This window comes from Myripristis murdjan, chromosome 7 (assembly GCF_902150065.1).
Source record: "Myripristis murdjan chromosome 7, fMyrMur1.1, whole genome shotgun sequence".
Classification (NCBI taxonomy): domain Eukaryota; kingdom Metazoa; phylum Chordata; class Actinopteri; order Holocentriformes; family Holocentridae; genus Myripristis; species Myripristis murdjan.
Window position 1 is genome coordinate 24,788,238 of NC_043986.1, and position 27,159 is coordinate 24,815,396.

General features: G+C 41.8%; 1 protein-coding gene across 1 annotated transcript; it reads left to right on the top strand.

The window, feature by feature from the left end:
• LOC115362531 (formin-like protein 6) lies at positions 1–25,522 on the top strand. Its single transcript, XM_030056490.1, has 17 exons — positions 1–211; positions 1,107–1,235; positions 2,243–2,311; positions 2,519–2,692; positions 2,893–3,050; positions 3,644–3,826; positions 4,097–4,808; positions 5,133–5,295; positions 8,779–8,890; positions 11,260–11,350; positions 13,679–13,765; positions 16,874–17,026; positions 18,216–18,345; positions 18,458–18,490; positions 18,869–18,966; positions 19,942–20,025; positions 25,097–25,522. Exons 1-17 carry the CDS (start codon positions 137–139, stop codon positions 25,196–25,198), a joined length of 2,553 nt encoding a protein of 850 aa, XP_029912350.1. The 5' UTR covers positions 1–136; the 3' UTR covers positions 25,199–25,522.
• The last annotated feature ends 1,637 nt before the right edge of the window (positions 25,523–27,159 follow it).

Genomic DNA, 27,159 nt, shown 5'->3' on the forward strand with positions numbered 1-27,159 from the left:
GGAACGCAGGTTTTCCCTCACACTGTTTTCCAGTAAGGGAAGTAGTTCTCTGTGAAGGCCGTGCCACCGAAAAATCTTGAAACAAAGGAGCAGTTGTATGGATTTTTTTTTTCTTTGGCATATATTTTAAAGAGTAATGATGCCAAGTTTAGGACCAAAGAAAAAAGCCAACCTATCCAGGATGGACAAACACAGCACTGATTTGCCGCAGGTAAGAGTGGAGTTTGTGCTCTGTTAGGTACGTAAAACTACTCAGCAACAGTCAGACAGGACTTGTTGCACTACGCTACATGTTTATGAAAGCCTGGAGTAACTGCCTCTGCACATGACTAAGCAACAGTGTCAAGTATATATAGTGTTGCTTTTCAGAGCACACTCCCTCACAAGTTTCAGTGAGCTCAGACTGTGTGAAACCAGGTGAGACTAACTCCTCTCTCAGAAGCACTGGGGAAACTATCAAGATTTTTTACTTCCTCAATTCACACTCCACTTCAGTCATTATTTCTCATTATTTCTTTGTAATGAACTGACTCTTACTCAGAAATATGACAGGCAGTGACTAATTTGTTTAACCAATGCAGGATTTTCCTGTAATAGAACAGGTTTGCAGATGCAGGTGCTGATTGGACTATGCAGCATGATGGTTCCTCTTCATGACACAAGGAGCCCTGATGCATGCTGACCTCTTTCTATGTTTCTGTGTAGCAGGAAAAATATGTTGCTTTAGTCTTGCATTCCTTATTGGCAAACACACAACATGGAAAGGCAACACTTGAGTGAAATTTTGTTTCAATAATCCTGGCGGATGCAAGGCCCTCAGAGGGTCCAAAGAAAGTCCAGCAATCTGAGAAAAGGGTTACGTCTCTCTCTCTCTCTCTGAGGTTTGTAGATTTTCCAGTAAACAGGGCAAGAGTAAAAGTGCTAGATTTTGCTTTGAAGTTTGACATGACATTCTTTCCCATACACTGAAAAAGAGAGTACACACTGGGCAACGTGAACCCAGACTTTTCAATCAAACAAAATGGCCTAACCCCACAAACCACAATTGAACTCCATCCACATGCACATCATTTCTCTTTCCCTGATGGGGTTGTGCTTCTGTTCAGCTGAGCAACGAGAAGCAGCTCAGCATCATGAACATGGTCAAGAGCGGCGAGCTGTCCATCGAAGACGCCCTGGACCTGGCCAGAAATGACCAACTGCAGCTGTTCAAACAGCAGAGCCAGGCTGAGGAGGTACTGTGACCCAGCTTCTGACACACAACCTGGGCTTTTGTCTTACCTTCTACATTTTGTGGATATTCAGGAGTTTGTCTTCAGCGTATCTGGGATTACTGGTCTGGTTTCCTTCAATTTTCTAAACTCAGTTCCGGCTGTTTTATTATATGCCTCTACCTCAAGCCTTATTATATTCACATTACTAATGATTGTAAGATTGTAAGATTATGTCCAATATAATGAATTATTACATAAGTAAAGACAATAATGGGGCGTTTCCGAAAGGGTCACCATACTGCGATTAAGGAGGTGGACAAACACAAAACTTCTTGGATCGGAATTAGTCTACTTGGGTCATCACAAATTTACAGATTTAGAAGACCAGCATAAAAAGTCGGCCTTGCTGATGTTAAAGACAGTTAAAGACATTTTGTTGCTCGCCTACCCGCTCAACTGTGACAATAACAGAGTCGCATTCGCTGACACGAGTCTCAGTTGTTGACTTTGGGTCACTGCTCACTATAGATATGAGTGAGCAGTGACATTTTTATCCCTCTGGAACACCTGTAGATGCCAGTGGCTTAACTTAACCATCTGATCAAGACAACATGCAACATTTCATTTGGTGGTTAAAAAAATGCTTCCTTAAATTTATCGGTGATTGACCTGTTTGACTACTTTGAAGCTACTGAAGACCTTGTGCAGTCCTGCCCTCCAAATGGCAGTCCTCTGTCCTACATGGCACCGTCTTCTCTTCCTTATACTATGTGGTGTTAACAGGCTGCCCGTCTTGCTTGATCAGTTTTGAAACAATCCCGTCTTGTTGCCAGTTTTGTGTGGCTGTATCCTTTCTATATTCCTATCTAGAGCAAGTAAAGTGGCAGACGGCTTTTGGCTGCTGCTCCACATCTTAGCAGGAAGCAGACTTATAAAAATACCGCCCTAGTTAGGGGTAACATAGTTAATAATGCTGCTGAGTGGAGTGTGTAATCCCACTGGGTATTTGTTTCCTTGTGCTGTAACAGGAACAACAACAGTACAACTTCAGCATTCACAAACATGGCCGCTACAGGTGGCAGAAACGGGTTCTGCAGGTGAGCATCTGTACCAAAGAAAATAAGCTTTTTTGTGGTGCTGTGCTTTGGTCAAATGACCTTTCCACAGCAATCAAGTGCATTGTCTCAAAATGCAAATCCTGCATTTAAAAGTAGTGTGCATGATGTCTTTGCATTTTTACAATAATATACACCATCTCAATTATATGTGAGTTAGTAATACAGTAATACTGTGTGTGCATCCAGATTGACTTCAAGACTAAAATGCTGTGCAGCATAGAGAAAGGCATCGTCAAGCGGCAGCTGCCCTTCTCTCAGGTTAAGAGTTGTGAGGCCGGGGCCAGCTCCAGGTTCTCCATATCCTTTAAAGGACGTCACGACTATGAGTTGGAGGCCACCTCACTGGAGGACAAGCACAAAGTGAGTTACGCTTGATCAGTGATTTTATGATCCTGAAAGGTAAAAGGACCCTTTAAACCGTCAACACTATGTGGTTTTCTAAGCGTTGGACGTGTAGTTTTTAGCCAAAATAAAAATCGAAAGCATACAGCATGGGTTATAGGTGATGGTGCTTTAAATAAGACTTATCACTGACCTTTTTATGTCATGTTCCTGTGTAGATCATGCAGCTTGTGAATCAGATAATCTATGAGAATATATACGGGCACCCTGCTGATGGCAACGCAGAAACACTTCATCAGTCTCCAGGGTCAAAGAGCCTTCGGGAGGGGGTCTTGTTCCTGCACAGAGGGGGGTTGGCGTCGTTCAAATGGGTGAAGTATGTGTGTGTTCTCATTAAACCAGCACTGCTACAGAATGACAGCTAATACACAGCAAATGTACAGCACAAGTTAGTGACCAGGGGGTGGTGGACCCATCAAAATGTTCTGACAATAGATCTTCAGTAATAACAGGAAGACATTTTAGACAGTTCTTAGGAAGGTGTAGAAGCAATTTGTGAAAAAAAAAAAAAAAATGGTGGCACTTATTTCAGGAATGTCTTTAATTTTCCTGTGTAGTATTTAACATCTCAGAATAGGCCTGAATTAATTATGGTTCATAAACAGGCTTGCTATCATTTAGGTTGAGACCAAATTTAACTTTCCATTTATTAAAATAAGCATGTTTGTCAATTTTAATGGTGTCTATCAGGTAGTAGAAAACTTGGTTTGATATAATATTTTATCTAGAACAAGAAGACAATTGGGAAAAAAAACATTTAGGGCAACAACAGCTTATAGTTACAGTTATATATAACTATAAGATAACTATCACCATATATAGTTACAGTTATTCAGTCCTAGTTACAAAATATATCTTAATCTGACTTGGATGTGCATGAAGTATCAGTCAAGCTTTATTTTGTTCCAGATATGAGGTCCAGCTGCACCCTGGCCAGCTGACCCTGGTCCCCCTCGGGCGTCGGGGACCTGCAGATGGTGAGGTGACCTCCACGGTGACCACTGTGATTCACCTGTCAGACGGAGACACCAGCGTAGAGAAACCTCACAGCCTAGACACTTTCACTTTGGCCACCCACAAAAATAAGTACCAGTGAGTGAGCATAAGAGTATCATAACAGGAAGTGGTTGATGAATCTTGTCTGTAGTACCTGCTGTATTTCTTAAAGCAGAATTTACAGCCTAGCAATAGTGAGTATAGTCAGCCATGTAATAAAACTTTTACCATCCATATATTTTAACATTTCTGCACAATGTAGCCTTGTTTGAGTAATTAAGTCATAAATATAAACAGTGATGTTGAGAGCTGGCTCTCATACAGCCAATAAGGGAAGTTGAGTTAAGTTATGTTGATGTATTGCAGCTTCCGTGTGCCTGCATCAGAACAAGCAGAAGACTCCAAGGCTCTCCAACAAGAGAGGGATGCCTGGGTCCAGGCCATTCACAAACTGTGTTTGGAGTGGAAGAGGAAGTCCCAAATTGAAGACATGCACATGGGAGTGATGGATCTCCAAGGTCATGACACAGACGAAGACGCAGAGGACACACTGCCAGCAGGAGGACAAGCTGATGTAGAGTCCAGGTCTAGTGGTGGACAAGTGGTGGACAGAAATATGAATCAAAGTGATCCTCCAGCTGAATATGCAAACTCTGATCCCATCTCCTTCGGTGGCAATCGTGCATCAGCTGGCGACGGGAGTCAGAGTCGTCCTGCGGCCGAGACCGTGAAGCCTGTGGCCAAACTGCGCATTAAGTCTGCTAATATTATGCCTTCATCCCCTGTCCCGTCACCAGCTGTTCCTGGTCCTGCCTTATCACCACCCACAACCCCATTACGCTCACCTCGCACCACTGCTTTCACACCCTCCTCTCCTCTCTCATCACCCACCTCCCCTGTCCGCTCTGTCTCCTCCATGGTCCCACAATGCCCTCTCCCTGAACCTGTCTCCTCAACCCAGGCGGGACCACCACCCCCAATGATCCCAGCTCCTCCACCTTTACCCATCAGATTCAAGAAAAATCCAACCAAACCAAACACTAAGGCCTTCCACTGGGACCTAGTTGGCTCAGATACGGTAATGATGTCACTTTTTATTACAGAAGACACTACGTTTACCACAGAGTTCAGCGTTAAGCTTACACAAATGTGTCTTTAGGATGTATTTAATCTTATTTATGTATGTTTTTTTCTACAGTGAGAACTAAATGTAAACACAGAAAGGTCATTCTCAACTTAGTTTCACTTCATTGTTCTTGTACTGCATCGTGTTGGGGAATTGCTGCATTCTTTGTTGCGTCTAGCATTTGCGGTTACTCCTCCTTTGTTCTGTGTAATCTGAACACCGACCTCCACACAAAATAGATTTGTCCCAATATCTTTTTCATTTGTTTCCCAGCAGATTGCGAAATCTTTCTGGATGCAAAGAAGCACCAGGAGGATTGAAATTGACACCCCACGCTTGTATGAGCAATTTGCTGTTCAAGACTTGGGAACAATTGGTGTTGCTGATTCGGGTAATACCCAGCACATTATTCTCGACCAGAAGATTGCGCACAACTTCAGTGAGTATCAATGAATATGGTGTTGAGTGTTGGGGTGAATCATATATAAGGTGCTAACAAATGTCCTAGACAGCAGATAGTTCTCTCATCATTTTATGATGAGGCTTTCTCTACAAAATCAGATTATAATAACTTGTCATTTGAGCTCATTCCTCCTCCAATGAATGAAAATTGTGGGGTGAGACAAGTTTCCAATTTTTACAACCAGCAGAGGGAAGCACCACACATACAGAGTGATAGATATTTTCATAAATCAGATGAAATCAGTCTCTTTATTTTCTGAAATTAGACTTTAATTGTCTATTTAAGAGGAAGCTGACTCAGTGGCTCTCTTAGGAAGTAACAATAACTGATACCATTTTATTCCTTTTTCTTAGTGATAGCTGTGGCCATAATGATGCCACCCTGGTTGTAAAACAGAGTTTTTCCTTGCCTGCATCCGTCTGCAGGGGGCAGTGTGTCACTTATCTACCAGTGTTGTATTACCCATTCATGCTATTGTGAAGTGGAACACTCTCTGCTGCTCATCTAATGGTTTTTCACTTCTGATTAACTGAATGTATGTGGCTTGCATATTTCAAGAGTCAAAGCAAAGGGGAGAACATTTCAGAAACTTCTTCTCATAGGTGTTCACAGAATCTGTGAAGCAATACAGACATCCCTGATGCGGCACCGGGCTGCTAAATGGAATCAGTACAAGCATGCAGACTGGCAACATAATTAGAGTGCACATATTCATAAAATATGGATAGGGAACTGTGTGAAAACGGCAGTGATTTCCTGCCTGATATGAGATACCCCGCCGTTTCAGGTGTACTCCCCTCTGACCTGGAAACTTTGGTTCCGTCAGGAATCTGAGCTGAGCGACAACAGCCTGCAGGCAACCTCAGGCCATGCATCATTCTGCTGCAAGCTTCAGAAAAATTTAGATGCTTGAGGAACAAGAGAAACTGTCTTTCTTGTGCTTTCTCCCTCTTTGTTCCTATTAACACCAATCAAATATGTGTTTTTTTTTTGTTGTTGTTGTTGTTTGCTTTTTTTGCATCTGGCTTTGACGGAAGCTCAAACTGATGAGACTTTTTTTTTTCGGTGTTAATAGACAGAATGAGACCAGAGGTGGTGGACTGAGGCTAGATTTGTGGCCAGATTCTGCCTGTTTACACAACAAAAATAGCTCCCGTAGGATAGAGTCCTCATTGAAGCCAGATGTGAAAAAAACAAACACAGTTTTTTTTTTTTTCGGGTGTTAATAGGGCATCCCTTTTCTCTTTCTCTTTTCTCTGTCTCTATTTCTTGCATGCCCCCCCACACACACAAAGACATGCACACCAACACCACACAAACACACACACACACTCTCTCTCTTTGTGCTCATTTGCATGTTTGTCATCACAAACCCGCCTAAATTTGTGCTGTTTATTCATCTCATATCTCATTCTTTGCCACACTCTTTATTCATCTGATCCCATTACACTGAGAGTGAGTGTGTGCATGCAAAATCCTGCATTGTTTTTACAAAGATCGCAACAGCTCAGTAGATATTTAGACTCCACCTCAATTGGATAATATGGCAAGTGTGTGATCAATAATTAACGAACAATCTCATAACTGCTAATTAGCATCAGCCGTAGAGCTGACACTCTTATCCAGAGCGACATTAAGTACATAATGTTGCTTGCAAGCGCGCACAGAGGCAGATGGATTTAGACTGCATAACCAGGTGGTTGTATTACTGTGATTAAAAGTGGTTTTCTCTGGCAGGGAGCTCGGTCTCTGTGGGCGAGCAGGCACACCAGTGACTCTTCATACTATATTCCATAGGACATCATTCTAATGATCCACCCACAGCAGACTTGTTTACAGTATTTTAAGTGCGGCACAGTAATGCAGAACAACCTTTGGTAACAGTGCTACAGCTCGCCGTGGCTTTGTGGTTGCATTCTTTTCAAAATACTTGAAGTTTCTGAGCCAATCAAAGATCCAGAGAGGCATTGTTCATGTGTGGATTCCATACTACTAATGGTCGCGCCTGCCTCTTCCTTCCGTCTCGCGCGCGCGTTGCACGTCCCTGTAAAGAGCAATTCGCCACTGCTTAAACCGTGATTATACCTCCCCATGATCAGTGAAATATCACACAGAGCAGGTTTTCTAATATAAGATTCGGTGTGGGCTCCGTTTTGTGTGATCATGATGCATGCCTATTAAGAATATGTGCCTAATTAATATGGTTATTTACCCCGAGACCCCCAGTGCACAGTATCTAATCAAGGCTGTGTAGAGAGCGCTGATCCAGTTTGTCTATTTAATGACTGAAAATGTCTGACTTGTAATTAAAAGTACACCTGTGACTCTCGGAGCTCAGCGGGAGACCCTCTCCATCTCCATACTCTAATTTGCCCGGGCAATGTCCAGTTTGTCCAAGTGCCAATCAACCGAGTGCTTGATTTGCAGTTGTGAGTTACTTCTCGTCTGCGGTGAGATGAGAGAGCCGGAGCTTTCCCTGGAAACGCGCTGGTAGCACTCTTAATATCTTCTTTGTTGTTTAATCACAATGTCATGAATAGAGGTTGAAGAGTGTGTTCCTTGACTTGAAAATGTGACATGAAAGCCTTTGCCGGCCCCACGGAAGCAATTATATCTTAGTTCTTTTGTGTCAAGGATTGAGAGGCACGCTGGTTAAAGTCCTCCACCTCCATTGTTTCTCATTTTACACGCTTATGTTATCCGCGTAATCGTGACTATATTTTCAATCAGTTTGATGAATTTAATACAGCAATGTGAGTCCCACTTTGCATTTGGAATTGCTGAAAGTCAGCCTTTACCCACAGCAGTGGGTATTTTGCATGTCTTGTCGTGTTTTCCGCAAGCATTCAGGTTGATAAAAGTCAGGGGAGAGAAAGTGTTTGCTGCGGCCCGGCCTTGTAGTGAGGGAATGCATCGCAACTGTTTGCGAACATGACACAACAGAAGCAAAAATGCTCATTGTGAAAAAGAGAGGTGTGCGGATCGCTATCTGAGTGGGTTTTAAATGCAGGCTGGTAGACAACCCCACAAGATTAACAAAAGAAATTTGGATGCTTGAACAGCACTGCCAAAAATTATCCTTGAAATGTGTGTCACCCAATCAAGGCCTGAGTGTCTGACTGCCATGAGTATTTCATCCCATTTATTTTATAAGATTCTTGTTGCCGTCTACTAATGAATTGTGTTTTTCTCAGCTGCTGCATATACAGAGGCGTTTTTTGGGGGGGTGGGGTGGGGGGTGGGATTCACATCAGTTTTGATTTGATAGAATGCAAATGAGTGCATTCCCTCAGGCGTTTGAGGGAAAGTAATTAAGCAAAGCACCTTTTGTCTTCAGAATGCTTTTTGAGTCATTTCATTGCCGGCTAAGGAGACTTTCTGTCAGGAGGGAAGCTTTCATGTACCACTGAGTGCGCTGATGTTTTTTTTGTTTTTTTTGTAACTCTCCCGTTTCTCTAGATATTTTCCTCAAAAGTTTTCCAGTGCAACCGGGAGAGCTGAAGGACAAACTGTTCATCGTTAATGAGGATGACGGAGGCCTGTCTGATGAGCAGATCACCTCCCTCAGGAGGTATGACATTGTGCCAAAAAATAACCACATTTGTATTCCTTCCACACGGTGTCACAACGGCAGTGGACAGGTGAAAAACACCTTTGCTTGTGTCCGTGGTAGGCGAGTATATGTTTTACATGCTAGAGACAAATGCTAGAGACAAATTCATGTGCAATAGCCGTTCAGTAAAGCATCACAGCCGTGTAGCAACACAGTTTATGAGAGCATTCACACAGACGAGGGAAACCACTGCCGGTTCACATGAAGAGGAAACCACGATTGCACAACAGTTTTCACAGCGCTCTAATACTAAAGAGCAGATGACAGAACCTCTTACCAAAGCAGCTTACTTATAAAAATTTCATCTTGGGTTATTTGTGGAGATGGAAACTATTGACATGCCCTAAGGAATGTAACACTGAAAGCGGGTAAAATGCTTTCCGATTCCTACCCTACAGTTTACTCAGTGGCTTTGGAGGCTGACCTCTAGGAAGCGCTGGGTGATGTAATGTACCGTGTGGAGGATTATATTTACTCTATGAAAACGTAATATATATTTTAATGCGCTGTGGCGTGGGCCTGAGGAATACAATCTTGAAAGAACCACTCCCAACAGGAGCTGCAATATTAATGGTTGGTGCTGCTCCAGTGGCACATAGCTTGGCTTATGGAAGAGTGAATGTCTTTGGTTTGGGGTCAGAACGCACTAACATGAGCGCGTGAGTGTGCCCATTTTTAAAGGAGCAGAGTTCAGATTCGGCGCAAGTGAGAGAACAGCTTTTCCCGTCAGCGTCCCTGCGCTTCACGGAAACCAGCGAGGACCATCAATGTTACATGGCTTTTAATCCTTTGCGTTTCTTCGGGTCACTGGGAAGCCACATGACAACATATGCCTCGCTACATGAAAGTAAGCTGGAGAACTCGAGGCGTCTTTGCCAGTGGCTGTCACTTTATGCACGGCGACTGTTAATGTTTTTCAGTTTTTTCAAGTTTATGCAGTCAGTGGACTACCAGTTGGCCAGTGGTACACAACCACATTACTTGAGTCAAAGTACAGATACTCCTTGTGGAGTACTTGCTTTTAAAAATACTCAAAGGTACATTTTTTTTATTATTATCAATGCATCACTGTATTGTTTTTGCAGTGCTTTTACAGAAGGCGGTAATTCTCTGAAACCAACTAATGAACGCACCGACTTGCTTGTAGAATCACTTTGCTGCACAAATTTACTGACCTCTCCTGGGTTAGCTGTTAATAATAAAATAATAAAATGGATCGGATGCATTTTATTGTGCTGGCACTTGTTTCACAAAGCTGCATGATGTATTTCTGTTTTTTTTTGGGGGTTTTTTTTACATCAAACCCCTTTAAGAGTGGGCACTGTGATTGGTTTTCCTCCTTTGAGGAACACAGCGTGTGGCCAATCGCATTTTAGAACAAAGAACAAAACAAATTCAGCATTTGACCTCAAAGCTATGCTCGATAGTAACAAATATTGACAACCTTCATAGAAATACAATGGAGTACAATATTTGACTTTGAAATGTAGTGGAGTAAAAGATTGCAAAAAAAAAAAAAGAGAAAAATACTCTAGTCAAGTACACTCAGAAAACACACTTCTGAAGTAAATATACTCTATAAATAAAGTAATAAAGTAATTTGAATTTGTGCATTTGATGTACTGTTAATTTTGTCTGATAAACTTATGATGAAAAGTATTGATCAACTACACTTTTAACCGGTCAAAAATTAGACAAAAACTGAACAAAAATTAGCCTTTGCTGACAAATACTGCACCAAAAAGCGCCAACAAATAATTTGACGAGGAATTCACAGAGAAAACAAATGTGTAAAATGAAAAAGCATACTTAGAGTAAAACTTGATTTTCATTGATGCTGCAATTTTCGTCAATGAAAACTACGTTAAAAGTAACAACTTGCAAATGATTCAAATATGACTAAAACTGAAATACATGAAAATTGACTGTCACCAAAGAGCTTCCTCTCAAAAGTATCAAAATGTAAGTGTGACAAAAAGAAAAGTGCATACCAAAATGTTGTCTTGCCTCCTTTTTTTTTTATAATGAATTCATGTGCTAGTTATTATCAAAATATTGAAATTATCTTCTGCTTCCCAAATGAAAGCGGAGGAAGTAGCTCATTATATCCTACGTTAGAAATGCAATCATTTCACAGCCTCTTGAATTTATGCCAGAGGCTTTCCTTGATGAAACCCAAACAGGAAAAGAGAGAAAATCCATCCTTAACTGTGGTGAGCGTCGCAGGCTCTCACAGGTTTCAAGAGGCCCTACGTGACAACGCACTGTTTTTTGATTTCCTCCCGGTGATATCGCCCGCTAATGTAATGCTTGTTTTCATGTTCAAGGTATGTTCCCACCTCAGACGACGTGGAAACGTACAAATCCCACCAGGGCCCTGTGTCAGAGCTGCATATCGTGGACCAGTACATGATGGAGGTACTGTCTCGATTGTCATCATCAACACTAATCACTGATAAATCCTGTGCTAACCTGTGGCACGTGTACGATGGGTGTCGAAAGAAACTCGTGCAAGTTACGCTTCTGCTCCCGCGGCGGCCGGCGTGTCCTTGCAGAAGCTTTGTCGACTCTCCGTTCACCTGCCAGCGCTTTCACGAACTGCGGGCACTGCGGCGGGATCGCGCCATTCATCTGGTTATCACCTCCCAGCATGCCTGGCAGCCATTTGACCCATATGGTCGGGAGAGGGCTGCAGAATGGGTAGCAGCTGAACAGCAGGATCGGCCCACAGTGCTTTTCAGGAATATTTGACACCAGGCATACGGGATGTGATAATAGCGAGACGGGGTAACATCTCCTATGTTATAAAACAGTATGTACACAGCGCGCCGGGCTCTGCTTACATGCACAGGGAACTTAAAAGGCTTCTGGCAAATGGCTCCTTTCATTACACTGTGTGCACTCTTAATGATTCAGCAGGCCAAATCCAACTAAGGGCCTCTCTCTCGAAGCACTCTCGGCCCTCTTTTCCGCTGCTAACCAAAGTGGGTGTGAAAATATTGCACTAAATAGAGCAGTATCTGGGATGCCATCAGTTGAAATTCCGAAGATTAGAGGATGATTTCTCACTCACTCAAGGTTTTTATTTGCAGCAGTGCTGTAATAGCCCGCATTTTTCTTTACATTTACCTCTGAAGGCCGGAGTAATTACAAAAGAAAATGTCTCATTTTTTTTCATGAATCATCACAATTGCTCGGCGCGCAAGACGAAGTTAAAGCAGGACTAAAGAAGGTCTGCAGCAGATCCCGCTACATTTGAGCATTTTTATTGACTGAACAGACTTGCGCAGGTCACACGCGTTGACTCGCGCACTGAATATCCTGTCTGTAGTGTTTACTTAGACGCTAAAGCCACATTGCATTCAGTCATGTTACCTCTCTGCAAGCCAAATACCAGATTCCAGACTCAGGTTGATGCGGAGTGGACAGTGCGTGGTTAGAAATGAAGGAAAAGCCAAAATCCTTTTGCAGCGAGGAATTCTGACTTCGCTTTTCATTTCATAGCTCTCATTATCATCTGATTAGCACTTGAGAGCTGGAAATGGTTTGATCACCTGTGTAGCGGTTCTGAGTAATCACCTTCACATGAGGATGCGTGTGGAGGACGTGGCAATTGCATGAGGGAACGCGTTTTCCACATTAAGAAAGAAATCAATATGGTAGTGCTATCATGTGCTGACCTTTCCCTCTCGTCAATAAATGAATCAAATGTATACCAGAAGAAGGTATAGATAGAATCTACTCTATGTAGGTGTTGCACGTCCTCTTGTTTCACTACACGTGAGGTTTCACTGTGTTTTGTGTGCTCTGTCTATCAGAGAGTGATGCTCATGCTGGAAACTTTGAATACATGTCCTTGTCCACAGTCGTGCCAAGCCAAATTCATTTCTTTATGTTATATTTGGCCAACTAGAGTTTTCTGAATGCAGCACTGACAAAAAAAAACCTCCTGGAGGAATTGATTACTTCCATCATTGCAGCAAATGTGCGAATTTTTCCTCAGCAGGAAACGGATTATAATATTACTATCTTGGCATAAGATCAGCCCGATCTGTTAACCTTCAATTAAAAATTCCAAATGTGTGAGAGAATGTGATAGGATGAGGAGGCGGTGCAAGAGGAGGCCGCGGAGGATGACACATTCCGGGCGATCTTCAAAAATAGCCAAATGATTACATGGGTCTCGATTTCTAGCACTAATCCTAATATCTTTTCCTTACCCATCCATCAGAGTGGGCGCCCTTTGGCTTTTGGGAGAGGCACCTGAGCATGAGCGAGATGGTCTGACAACTCAGAGTGATTTATTAGAGGTTAGCACCAACACAAAGGTCGACTAGGCAGCTCAGCCAATCGTTTCAAAGTGTCAAGCCTTCAGTTTCTCTGTTAAATCAGCCTGTCGACAGGCACGCGGCATTGTACTTGAGGCCGAGGTAATCTGGGCTCTCCACGCCGAAGAACCCTTTCTGTAAGAGCAAGCTGCAGCCACCCAATGACTACATCTCCCTCAAGTGTCTCCCAGCAGCAGCGCTTTTGAAATAAATCTGAATAATCACATGGAAATAGGTTGTGCGATGTTATGATAATTGCACCCCGCGTGTGTGTGTGTGTGTGTGTGTGTGTGTGTGTGTGTGTGTGTGTGTCTGTGCATGTGCGCACGCGAAAGAGAAAACTTGTTGGCATGTTTAGTGGGCGCCCGTACGTGGGTGCACACGCATCTGATGCTTTTACGTCTCCTCCTTGCTCCAGATGTGCAACATTCCCTGCCTGAGCACACAGCTGGACCTGCTGCTGACCCTCAGAGAGCTCCCGATCAGCATGAACGACCTGCAGCCTGTGAGTTACCCGCCTCACTTCTGGAATCAAGGCCGGAGATCAGTCAAAATTTAAGCTGTGTGAAAGTTTGTTCCACTCCAACAACCTGAAAGGGTTAAAATTACTATATTGACGTTATATGGATACTGTGATATAAGACTAGGTATCACCTGGGATTTTGAATATGACTTAAGTATTGTCTCAACCTGTTTTTTTTTTTTTTGTTTTTTTTTTTATTGGTAAAGCAAGACAAATACACAACAAGTGATTTAACAGAGATAGCCGCTGAATGACATCACATGCAAACGCACAGTTCTATAGCTGGACATAAACATTACATTAAACAGAGACTGGAACATAAGTGAAAAGGCATACATATGGCAAATGTGTGTGTAGGAGTTAAGGAAAAACAAAAAAGAGAGACAGAAAAAGTAAAACATCTTGACAGCTTTTTTTCTTTGACTTCATGGTTTATATTGTATGTTTTATAGCTAGAGAAGAAGGAAAGAGCTGTATCTGTTCTGGTATTTGCCTCTCCCTGCTAGGTCATCATATCTTATCAAAAAATGTCATTGTGTAGAAATTTTGTGAAAGCACCAATAGTCATCCATACAATATCGTCACAGCATCAGTATCGACGTATTTGGTTTGATTTTGTCCATATCGCCCGGGCCCAGTTGAAATCACAGTCACCTTCAGACGAGATGAAACATAAGAATGCAAATGTATTCTATAATGCAAATGCTAATGGCGAGATACATCGTGGCTTTAGATGTAAATGAAAAGGACATCAGGGGAAAAAAGAACATAAAAGCTTTTCCCCTCAGTTTGACTTTTCTGATTGAAGTGAGAGTGAAGTAGTTTCTCTTGTGTTTGCCGCCTGGTTAAAAGTCTTCAAAGACAGAGAGGCATGAGAGGCAATTTAAGACACCTCTCTTCATTTGAGAGGCAAGAATATTAATCAAATGAACTTCCGTTTCTCTGTGGCTGCCATTAAATATACAGCTCTGTCACCTCCATCAGAAAAGGAAAAAAAAAAAAAAAAAACAGCAAACAGTGCTCAGGTGTTTTGCACCCATTTTGGTAGCCTTTCATAATCTCCCTCTCTGTAGACCGCTGTAATGTTATGCTTTCACCGCGGCTTCGTTCTACTGGAGCAGCGGCGGCACCATTTAAATTCTTTCAGCAAAATACTTGACTTTTCTCTGCAAAGGCAAGCACTCTCAAATTGCCACAGCTAATGAATAAATAAATAAATAAATAGAAATACATAAAAATCTAAATATGAAAATAAAAATACATACTTTTAGCATTTTTGTTATGGTAATACCCCTCGTCAGTTTTTAAAAGCGTGTGCCCTCAGAGTACTCAGACAGTCCGGGTCCGTCATTAGTCAGTCTAATCATTTACACTCTTCCAGAGCATCGTTGTTCATGTGGCGCTGTAGGGTCTGAGGATATTACAGCCCAACAGAAATACCTCCTAGCTCTTCAGTTTTGTTTGTTTGCTTTTTTCTTTAATGTGATTCTCTCAAGCCTCTGTTACTTTCAGCATCGGCGCTTGCTTTCCTAATCTCTCGTCTGCTGACTCTCTGAGAGAGAATGGAACGTATGGACGACAACGATTGCATTGTAATCTACTGAGTCTGACGCTCATTTTTCTTTGTCTAAAGCTTGGAGACAAACATTGTACGCTGGCTAGATGACAAGACCAGAAAGCTTAGAAATTTCATGAAGTTTATATTTATTCTTGGCTTTTTTTAAATTTATTGTACTTTTCTCTTTGCTGCAATGTAACTGAGATTTGTTTAAAAAAAAAAAAAAAAAAAAAAAAAAAAAAAAAAACATCATCTATGGATGAAGCTGGAGTTTATGTGCAGTTCCTCTGTGACAAACGCTGTGCTGACCCCCATTCTGTGATCCACAACTGATGTAGCTGTCTCACAACACAATTTGTTCAAACACAGAGAGGTAGGGGTCCTCTCTGTTGCCAAATGCATTTAAGTCCTTGGATTCCCTAACATATCTGACTTCCTAAGCTGTGAACATTAAGAGGGATTTACTTGCCATCTGACAGACACGGCTCAAGGAGAGAAAATGGAGAAGTCACCACCTGGGGATTGTTTCCCCACCTGCGGCGTTCTCTGTCAGTATTCAGCTTTGCTCTCGGGTTGACAGATTTCATTGCATTGTGTACCTGGGTCCGTTTTTAAATTGCTATTATTGTGCTCTGTGTGCCGACACTCGTATATCACATTTAATACGAATACGAGAGTAGAGAAACCAAACTGAAAGCAGCAGGTACATTTGTGGCGACAGAGGGATATTCTGAAACTGTGATGTATGGTAATGCAACATTTAGCAGCTTTTTCCTGTTTTCGAGTGATTTGTACACGTTCTAACTTTGAATCTGTGGACACTTGAGCAGGTTAACTGGCCTCATAATCTGGATTGTTTATGTTAGGAGCCATATAAACTTGGTTTTCTTGGTGGTAAGGATGCTCCGGTGCACAATCTAAATGGATATTTGCATATTGCTCTGTGAGGGTGGATCTGTCCCACTGGTGGACTTTAGGAGGTTATTCTTAAAACAGGAGCGTATGGCTGGAGAGCTGCACCTGGCTGGTATGGACCTTTGGAAGGGCTCCCTCTACGGCTTCAGCCCACCTTGTAGAAAACCTAAAAATCCCACCTCAGCGAGACAGCTTGTTCCACTACTGTAACACCTGAAGTTCAGCATTAATATTCGTATCCATATTAAACAGGATTTGTTCATCAGTATCACCTTAACTGTGAAATCTTCAGCTGTTCCAGAGGCATATTTGTACTTGACACAATTGCATACCAAACCCTAATCTTGCATAACAACAAGGGCCCTGATTAGTGAAATTATTCATTTCATGAGGTCAAGTGAGGCATTGCGAGATAGCTGTTTACCTTTATAATGTAAAACAATAAAGCCAAGAGCTATTTTTGTCTGGTTTCTCCGCTCGAAAATGAGCTCCTTTCTTTTTCAACTCAAATTTCATAAACTTGTTGTGCGGAGGGAATCAAAAGCAGAGCTAGTGTGCAGGTGGACTGCCAAAAAAAAGAAATGACTTTACTTTGTGTCCCCGTGTTTGTGTTTCAGCTGATTGACCAGAAGATCAGAATGTGCATGCAGCTGTGCGACTCCGGGTCATTTGTCTCCGTGCTGGAGTACATCCTCGCCATCGGCAATTACCTGAACGAGAATGCCGGAAAGGAAAAGGCCAAGGGATTCCGCCTCTCGTCCTTAACTAAAGTAGGGCTCCGCTGACGATGCCTGACCTTTGATGGAGTGTGCAGCGCTAGGCTAATAAGACTACTCATTGATATACACAACAGGATTTCTCTGAGTCTCCTTTCAATTTTTTTTCTCCGCTGTCCCTGCTGTTGTGGCCGGCCAAGTCTGCCGAGGTCACAGCCCCGGCCGCTCTGACACTTGTGTGATTGCATCAGTGTCTGCTTTCACAGGAGAAATGAAACTACTCATCATGTGGCCACCAGTGTCTGGAGGCTCCTGGAGTTGAACTACCATTAACTGTAGCAGTGGTTTGTTTCACCTCAGTGCATCTTTCCTTCATACCTCAGTACCTGAAACCCCTTTTTTCTTGTTTTTTTAAAGGTTCATTAGTTGTCGAATACATAGTTTTTTTTACCGTAGTCTTGAGTTTGTTTCCATATTCCGAGTGCTTGGGTATCTTGTTTCTGCATTTCTATTGATTTTTGTTTCTACCACTGTTTGGTGGGCATGGTTCTCCACCGGGAGGGTTTAAGGCGCAGGACTCTTTGCCCAGATGTAAAATGTCCTCTATTACACTTAATGAAGCCGAGGCCTCAAATTCCCTCAGAGGTGTTTTGAGATCTAATTGAGAGGGGCAACTTGTCGTTATTTCAGACAGTCCCTCTTCAAATTAATGACTGAATGTTTTTTTTTTTTTTTTTCTCTTAAGAAAAACATTTTTTTTTTTTTTTATAACTTGTTAGCATCTGAGAGTCAATACTCAGTGGTTGCATCTCGGGTCTTCTGGGGCCTGGACCTCCAACCGGTAAACAACATAACCTAGAAATCGACTGTGAATGCCTGTCATAGAATTCCTCTTGCATTTCAACTCTGTGGCATTGACAAGTACGACATGGCTTACATACCTAGATACATAGATAGACAAATAGATAGAGCACAGTATATAAAAAATTCAAGGTAAAGTTATTGACATATGTAGCTAAATACACAATGAATGCATTCCTGAGTTCAAGCACATTGACTCTTGTATAAAAGGTTCTGTACATCAACATCCTCTGTTTTTTGGCTGTCCTTGGGTGCGAAGCTGCATTTGCGCCCCTGTGCTCACCAGCACCCGCGAGCACAGGCATACATTCGTACATTTTTCTGCCTCTTATGTCATGTCCTTGCCCTGTTTTTATGAAGTGCGCGCTCTCTCTTCCCCCAGCTCTGCCAGCTCCGTGGGAGAGACAGAAAGTTCACCTTGCTCCATGCCCTTGTTGAGCAGATCATGTTGCATGAACCATGCTTGGTCGCCTTTATCCAGGAGTTGGCGGAATTTGAAACTGTCCCAGGAGGTATAAGCTAATCAAGATTTGATCAAAGCTGAAAAATCTGTGTGGTAGTTTTCAGTTTGGGGCCAGTTAAGTGAAACTTGAATTTTCTCTGTGTGCCTCTGTTTTCGGATAGCCTCCATCAAAGGACTGACCGCAGAGGTAGATGGTGAGTAGATCACATTTTACTATCACGGCCAAGACCTTTTCTCTTCAATATGCTGACATAAATGGAATACTAACACTACTTTTTGTGCCAACAGAGGTCATTTGTCCACTTGGAAGTAATAGGAGAGGGATAGTAACATTTACCAGATCTATATGTGTGTGTCGAGAAAGAGTAATTTGTTGACACACTCTTCATCGCAGTGTTTATATATGAGCTCCATGCAATAAATATTTTCTGAATGATGACTTACAAACAGTTGCCGCATGAGCAAGCGCAGCGTTTGAAAGGAATGCACAGGAGACACCGTCTTATTTAAAGCAGCTGTTTGCTTCGGCGGTCAAATATAATAGATGCTAACCAAAGTGTGTCTTGCTTCAGTCCTGAAGAATGAACTACAGAAGGTCATACAGTATAAAAAAACCTCCAAGAAGCGAAATGGTGGCGATCATCACCCAAACTTCTCCAAAGACCTGAAGGTGAAGTATACTGCCTTTCTTAGTGCGTATTTATCCATGTATTTAGTGACACTGAACATAGTGCTGTGGTATTATTTTAAATTTTAGTTATTGAAGCATGTGGTGTCGAGACAAAGCAATAAAACACAACAATTAAAACATGAGATCCAGCAAAAAAAGAAAGACAGAAAATAACATTAATTAATTAATTAATTAATTAATTAATTAAAATAATTGCACAACGTTCACAATATGGAAATTTGCCCTTGGTTTCCTGTAATACATGTACAATACATGAAAAGGAAATCTCAAGGAGGGTAAAAATGAATTGCAATCCATATGCACTTTGACCTCAAAACTCATTAACAGTTAACACAGTCAGCTAGAGAAGAAGCATTTCCTGCAAAATGTATGGGATTGCTGTCAGCTGATAAGCTGATTAGTCTGGCTTTGCATTTCTGTGTTTATCATTACAGGAGTGTGCATGTATGATCAGCATGTCATACTGAGCATTTAGAAATCTGAATGGAGTTTCTACTGTACACACTGGCTGACAAATAAATACAATGCAGGTCTTTGTTATTATGTTTCACAAAGTATAAAGAGTATCAATAAGCAAAATGAAAGCATAAATCTCCAGAGAATTTTGCACGGTTTGCCATATGGAACGTGTTTGTAGTATAAAACCTATGGGAGTAGATAGGTGACAAAACATGTTTTCTTAAAAATCCTTTAAATCTGCAGGAACTCATTAAGTTTGCAACATGATATATATTTTATTCATATCCATATTTGTATAATTTGCATACATCTACACATAATTTGCACATTGCGATATACAAACAGCATGTGATGGTTGAGAGGTTTTAAAGTTACAGATGAGCAAAGAAGAACTATGCAAGACGACATTTTAGAGTGATTATCAGTTTGATGAATGAATGATCAAATGCGAGAGTGAATGAATAAACTCAGCAGGACTCTCCCCCCACACCGCAGATGGCCATTGACAAATACAACGCAGACCTCTCGGCGCTGATGAAGAAGTGTGAGCAGATGAAGAAACTCTTCTCTGACATACTGGTAATCCCTGAGTTATTATTTCAATATCTCTGTTGTGCAGCCTCAGAGATGGATGGCTGCTGCCCTGTTCCACTGCACCGTCCACATGTCTCTTTTCTGTTGTTTGTCAGCTTATCTTGCTGCCCTGCATTGGGAGCGTATCTATATTTCAGAGAAAGAAGTCCTCACGCTTTCCTCTTTCTCACCTAGTCTTTGCACCCCAAGGCCCACGAGGGCTTACAAGGGATGTAAGGAATCAGAGAAGCTTTGCTATTTGGCGATGGATGCCTCTGCTTTTCAGCTGTGAAACGCCCATCTCCTTTGGGTAATTTTGTGTGTTTTGGCGAACATTTGCTGCTGAGAGAAGAGCTCATCCTGTGGTGTTACACCAATGAAATGAAGGGAAATGGCCGACAAAAGATTAAAGAGAGACTATTAGAGCAACTTGTGCAGTGTTCTCTGCTCACAGCAAAGCACTGGGTGAGCCCACAAAGCACAGTTTTGGTTCTTTGCTTTATCTCTTGCGAGAGATAAACCAATGGAGGAGGAGAAGTTGCTCATGTACTACAGCCTTAATGGTGTGTTTATGTTTTGTAATTAATTGGTATTCATTTTCATACGTTATGCTCAAATTTAATTTAAATGGGCTGTATCCAACCAAAATCAGAGGCCTCCCTAATTTATAACTTCAGGAGAGAATCTTTTCAAATGTTGACTCAACTGGCCTGGACTGTAATGATTGTATAAACAAATTTTCAAACTGAGTTGTACTTGTAGCATATTTCTGGCTCTGGGAATCAGGCCTGTTACACATATCATTAGATTTAGTGGAGGTACTCATCCCGATGTATTTTTTTTTTTATCACGTTGTCTATAAAATAGAACATTTTCAACGGCCAATAACCTGGTTAGATGAGGTTTATGGAGCTTGAGCCTCCCTTTGACATTTTAACAGGTACTGTGTCTTTTTTATGGAGTTCCCACCCAAAACAATCAATACAAAAGCAGTGCTCATTTTCTCACCTTTCCTATACCTCCATGGACAATCCATCATCATAGAGAGTGCACTTACCCTTCTCGCTGTGTTTGAGCTCTGAGATATGATAGGCTATGCTGTGAGCTTTAGGCCTGCTAGGGAATCGTGTTATACTAGGCCCACAATTCGATTCCAGCCCGCTCTAAACTTTTTCCACATCTTGAACATAAGATAGTAGGATGTTGGAGACTAAAAACACCATACAAGACACTGAATGTACAAAACATCTTCTCGATATCACAGCCTTTTTTGCACAGTCAACATTGGAATTGTCTCAAAATATAAAAATGCTCCTGTAATTTATTTGCCATTGCGAACTACAAAAATTTAATAAGACATCAGCAAGGGATAACCTGGACTCACCTCTTTGTGCACCTCATGAAACAAGAACACTATACATTTAGTGCCATGGATCGATAGTAAATACATTAACCCTCCTGTTGTGTTCGCAGTCAAATCTGACCGGTGTACAAGTTTTCTCTCCAAAAAATGCAGTTAATTTCATCTGTTTGTCATGAGGTTCCATGACTTTGTTCACACATGGCATCTGAACACATAAAATAAATTTGGAGAATTTTTATTAATTTTTGAATGTTTTATTTAACTTGTATACACCCATCGTGTTCCCGGTCACAAATGACCGGTCATTAGAAATGAATGGGTAAGACTACAATTAGTGTATAAAATAGAGTTAAACACATTCCCACACTCCTTTCTCACACCCCAACATGCAGGTGTCTTTGAGCAGACACAGATGTGTGTGAACACACACACACACACACACACACACACACACACACACACACACACCTTATACCCCTTTCTGGCTTCCATGGCAACCCCCACAGGAAAGTATCTCTCTGACTTCTTTCCCACACCCCAACATGTAGGTGTCTTTGAGCAGGCACACACACACCCACACACACACACACACACACACACACACACACACACCTTATAACCCTTTCTGGCTTCCATGGCAACCCCCACGGGAAAGTATCTCTCAGACTTCTTTCCCACACCCCAACATGTAGGTGTCTTTGAGCAGGCACACACACACACACACACACACACACGCACACACACACACACACACACACACACACACACACACACACACACACACACACACCTTATACCTCTTTCTGGCTTCCATGGCAACCCCCACGGGAAAGTATTTCTCAGACTTCTTTCCCACACCCCAACATGTAGGTGTCTTTGAGAAGGCACACACACACACACACACACATAACTTTGCCCCTTTTTGGCTTCCATGGCAACCCTCACGGGAACCTACCACGGGAACTGCCAACACCTGTCACCTGACACCTGCCACCTGTCAGGTGTCAGGTGTCAGGAAGAAGACCCAGCTGAAGTTGTGGTCACCTTTCGGTCCAAAAATGGTCATTTTTCCTGGACCTCATCCCCACCTGAGAGGAACGGTTAGCTTCCATGTGAAAATGTCATGAGGATGACTAGCTAAATCATAGTGGTCAATGCTGACGGGAACACAAAAGATGCTATTTTTTTGCCACTATTCAGAAGATTGAAATGTTTTCAAAACAGTGTCCTTGGAAAACATTGAAATGAAGTACTCTGTGATAAATACTACAATATGTTTCATCTGAGTATTTGTTATAGTCAAAATAATATCTATATAATGTTTTTTTCCCTAAAAAACGAATGGTATGATCTCAGGTAAATTAGGCCTACAGCACATCCATAGCAAATAGAAGTTCAAAACTTGTCATTTTCACAAGAGCAGAAGTTGATAAAAAGATCTAACACCACATTAGGTGATAATATGTATCATAGTGGATTTATAATCAAATACAATGTTACCGGTCACATGTGACCGGGAACCTCATGAGTGTTAGCCCAAAATGAACAGAATAGGAGGGTTAAAAGGAATGGCCATTGAAAGGAATGCATCTCCATAAATGATGCAGGCATCCTTTGAGACATTTAGCAACAAGATTTATTGTCCCTCCAACTTTTATCAAAAGCTGGAACACAAGTTTTGTCAAAATTAGATCAGTAGGGTCTAAAGAGGACACAGGCTAAGCCACAGTCCCCCATCCCCACCCTGAGATTTCATCACATGAGGAATAATAACTAGAGTGGAACTGTGGTCCAATATTGTGCATGTGCCCCCCACCCACCCCCCCACCCCATACACAGTAAACCCCTCCAGGAGGATCATGGAAAATGATTGAGCCTGACTGGCCACGGGAGTTGAACAGGGGAGCAGCAGGTTGGGGGAAAGGCGTCATATTTCGTTAGATCTTTTCACAGGGTGGGGAATTCATAATGATGCCCTTGAATACCCAACATGCAAATATATTAAACAGAGGCGCATGAGCATTCTTGGGGAGGAAGGTGTGGGGGGGTTGATTTTTAGAGAGGCGTATTCTGATAGTAGCTTCTCTGGTTTCATTAGCCCTTCAAACTACCAACCAAAGGGAGACATTTTACATAACGTGTTTTGCAGTAATGCAGCCTCTCTATTAGGACCACAATATGGTGATTTTTCCAAACAAGTCTGACATGTTGCATGCCTTGATGTAAGATTAGCTTCATAATATGTTACAAGACCCATTGCAAACACTGACACTGAAAGCTTACACATAGCACTGTCACATCACCGCTTTCTGCTCCTAATGCACGGTATACTTAAGGCGCCCATGTATTGAATGTAATTCCACTTCAGTAATTGCAGATAAGGGGGTGATAATTTGGCTTCTACAAGCAAAGAGCTCCAACCTGCACACTAAGAACGATAGCTGAGAGTGTGTCTGCAAGAAAATGTTGCATTTAGGGTTGACGTGCCTTTTTTTGTGGCTGCAGTATTTCTCTGTAGGGCTGAAGGTATTACACGAAGACCTGCTCCTCTGTTGGTGCTGAAATACTTGTTTCCACTGTGTGAAGAGACGTCTCAGCAGCAAACCAAACTGTCCAATAAAGTCAGAGGAGTCAGGAGATATCTTAGTATCCAGGCATTCATAAGAAGCACGGCGCTCGGAAGCAAAGTGCTTTCAAGAAAACAGAAAAGATAAATAAGTAATATCTAATGCACAGATATTTAGCAATGCAGGGAGTCGTCGGGTTGAAGTCTTGAGTGTTTTCTGTCTAAAAAGTGAATTTGTTTACACTCCTAATTGCACTTGCACAGGCATGGAGTATGCTGTTTGACTCCATTGACTGTGTTTAATAAATATATGACCTTGTAAGACATTGCGACGTTCTTCAGTTTTAAGCTTTAAGGAGTGCTGACAGTGCAGAGGCTTCAAGAGGAATCTCCTGCACCTTCATTTGATGGACAAACCAGAAAAGCCCATTGAGGTTCAGCTCACTGATAAAAGGAGTGCAAGAACTGCAACGTTTGTAATGTACTGCAAAGGCCTCCCATGATGTAAAGAGAATAAAGGGCTCATAATATATATCCAGTAAAAAAAAAAAAAAGGTCTCAAGTGCAAGGCCCTTAATAGTTACATTAGGTTCAGAGCTGTTCTGCACATGTAATATTGCTATTTCTCAACAACAAAGGAGTAGATGACTGTCCTGAAGCATTTGATTTGATTTTGCAATGCCTTGTGTGAACAGAGACAAGAAAGCGATGAGGAAATTGTACCAGTAGGCTTGAGCCAGAACTCTAACCTATCCAGTCAAGAGCATGTAATAAGCCAATTAGCAGACTAAGCTGCTACGCTGCCCCTCTCTGCTAACTTTTAGCTTGAGGCTTGATAGTAATTACCAGCATTCTTATGTCAATGACCCCTAATCACCTAAGAATAACTATTAATTCAACACTACATTTCTACCTTATTGTATAAGTGCACTGAAGGAACCAAATTCATGCTGAGGCAGGATATGAGCTAATTATACCAAAAGACGTTTGCTTGGTAGAATACGCATAACCCAGACATCCATTCACTTATGAAACTAGACTTATGAGGGAATTTTGAAATAACTCAAAGGTGCATGAGCATGTGATTGCTGTTAGATGTTGTGTTTTGTTTTTCTCTGACCAACTAATCCTGGTTTTCTGTTGTGCAGGTGAAATTTGGAGAACCAGCCAATCAAGACTCCCGGGAGCTGTTTGGGTTGGTCTGTCAGTTCATGCACGACTTCAAGAGGACCCACGCTGAAATTGTATAGGCTATATCGTATGTTTGCTAAAATAGTCAAATCAAGCTTAGCACATCTGAATTTTAGTACAAGCACTGTTTATGTAATTAATACAGATATACATATATATGTAAAATGTCATGTTATGGCACACTGGAACACTTTATACTTATATACTTTATACTTATAAACTGAAGCATTGTTGTGAGTCACAGCTGTAATGACCACTTGTATTTTACCTCCATTTTACTGTCAGAGGCTCCTGCAGCTTCTGTATAATGATGCTGATGCTCGTAGACACAGAATGACAATTTCAGTGGATCAGTTTTGTGGATATCTTGCCATTAAAGCTAATCAAGATTACATTAGTTCATGTCACAGGTTGGTTTTGGTTTGGGAGGGCTCGCTGTTTATTGGAATTTGTTTTGAGACAAATCAGTAATGAGACTCGGCTTTATGAAGCACTCTGATGCTGAAGTGTGCCGCTATTACCCACAGCTATCTGCTGGCAGAGGAACAAAATAGACAGCACTCAAGAGGCCGGCTGAAACTGGTGCACTTTCACTCCGTGTTTACTTTGAACATGCAGACACCCAATCACGCCTTGGTTGGGGACATCTTCCATCCCAGCGCTGCAGGAAGAGCTCCAAGGCCGCCTCTGATTCAGGACAACATCTGTGTTGTGGCATTGCATGTTTCACACACAATGCATCTGTCAGCAGCCACCCGTGCCTCCCCACTTTAACAGCTTTGCTGAGGAAAATGGGGGCTCTTAGCACGGCTTTAAAAGACTTGATTGATTTACGTTCCCTGCGTCGGACATTTTCATCAGAGGACAAAAAAGTGTTAGTGGTTCTATCAGTGTGAACCAATTATATAACGAACAAGACCTCATGCTGAGCTGTGAAACTTCCACTATTTTGCTGAAAAGGGAGAAAGCACCGGTTTTAATTATATCCATCTATTTGAAGAAACTGGTGAATCATTAGTGGGAAATATGGAGAATCATTTAGTTTGCCCTTCGGAAAGTTCCTCTTTTCCTTCTTCTTCTTCTTCCTCCTCTTCTTCTTCTTCTTCTTTTTCAGATTCATGTCGCTTTCTGCAGTTTGTGAAATACATGTCATAAGTAACATGCCATTCATCAAATCCAGCAAAAACATACCTCAGATTACATTGATATTCTGTGAGCTTTGAAAGAACCGCTGGCAGCCAGATGAATATGTACCGTATGTGCGCCTCTTGTCCTCTGTTTGTACTCGGCTGTTGCCTGTTATTTCACTTGATCTTGAGTATTTCACACTGAGTTAAAAAATTGAGTTAAACCTCAGCTTGTTTGAATGCAGTGCCTCTCAGATGGGTAGCTAGAGTTATTAAGGATTACTGGGTAGTCATTTTGCAGGTAAGAATAGGAAGAATAAATAATATTTTCTCATTTACAACTTTGCCTTATGTCAGGATGTTGATCTGGAATGAGGCTCTTAAACCTACGAGGCTTGTCTTTTTCTAAGGAAACATTTAGTTCATTCATTTTCATAAGAAATATTTTTTCACCACTTATATTCACAGATTTTCATGTTGAAGGCTTTCAGTATTTCATTAACAAGTGCTTCTGCACAATTGCAGCTCATCAGTTGCACATTTCATCTCAAGTTCCATAAAATTTCAAATATGGTCTTTAGTTAGAAGATATTTGACTGAATGAATGTTGCATTCTACCCTTTAACTAGCACTGATGTTCCCTTGAGAAAGGCACCCAACATCCAGTTTCTCCAGTGGTGAGGCCCAAATGTAGCTGCTGTGGGGATTCATTTTCGCAGGCTGCTACAAACAAAAGTGTTTATTGAAAAAGGAAAGTCTCATATTGACTTGAGACTCTGCAGCATGCGCCGGCTTGCTGGCCAAGCGGACTGAATCCCTCACACACACACACACACACACACACACACACACACACACACACACACACACACACACACACACGAGCCCTCACT

Bases quoted from the DNA above. Each gene is read 5' to 3' on its own strand.
- LOC115362531 (XM_030056490.1), top strand. From the start codon at position 137: ATGATGCCAAGTTTAGGACCAAAGAAAAAAGCCAACCTATCCAGGATG. The intron at 3,827-4,096 runs GTGAGTGAGCAT...GATGTATTGCAG, and splicing joins ACCCACAAAAATAAGTACCA to CTTCCGTGTGCCTGCATCAG. The intron at 13,766-16,873 runs GTGAGTTACCCG...TTTGTGTTTCAG, and splicing joins GCATGAACGACCTGCAGCCT to CTGATTGACCAGAAGATCAG.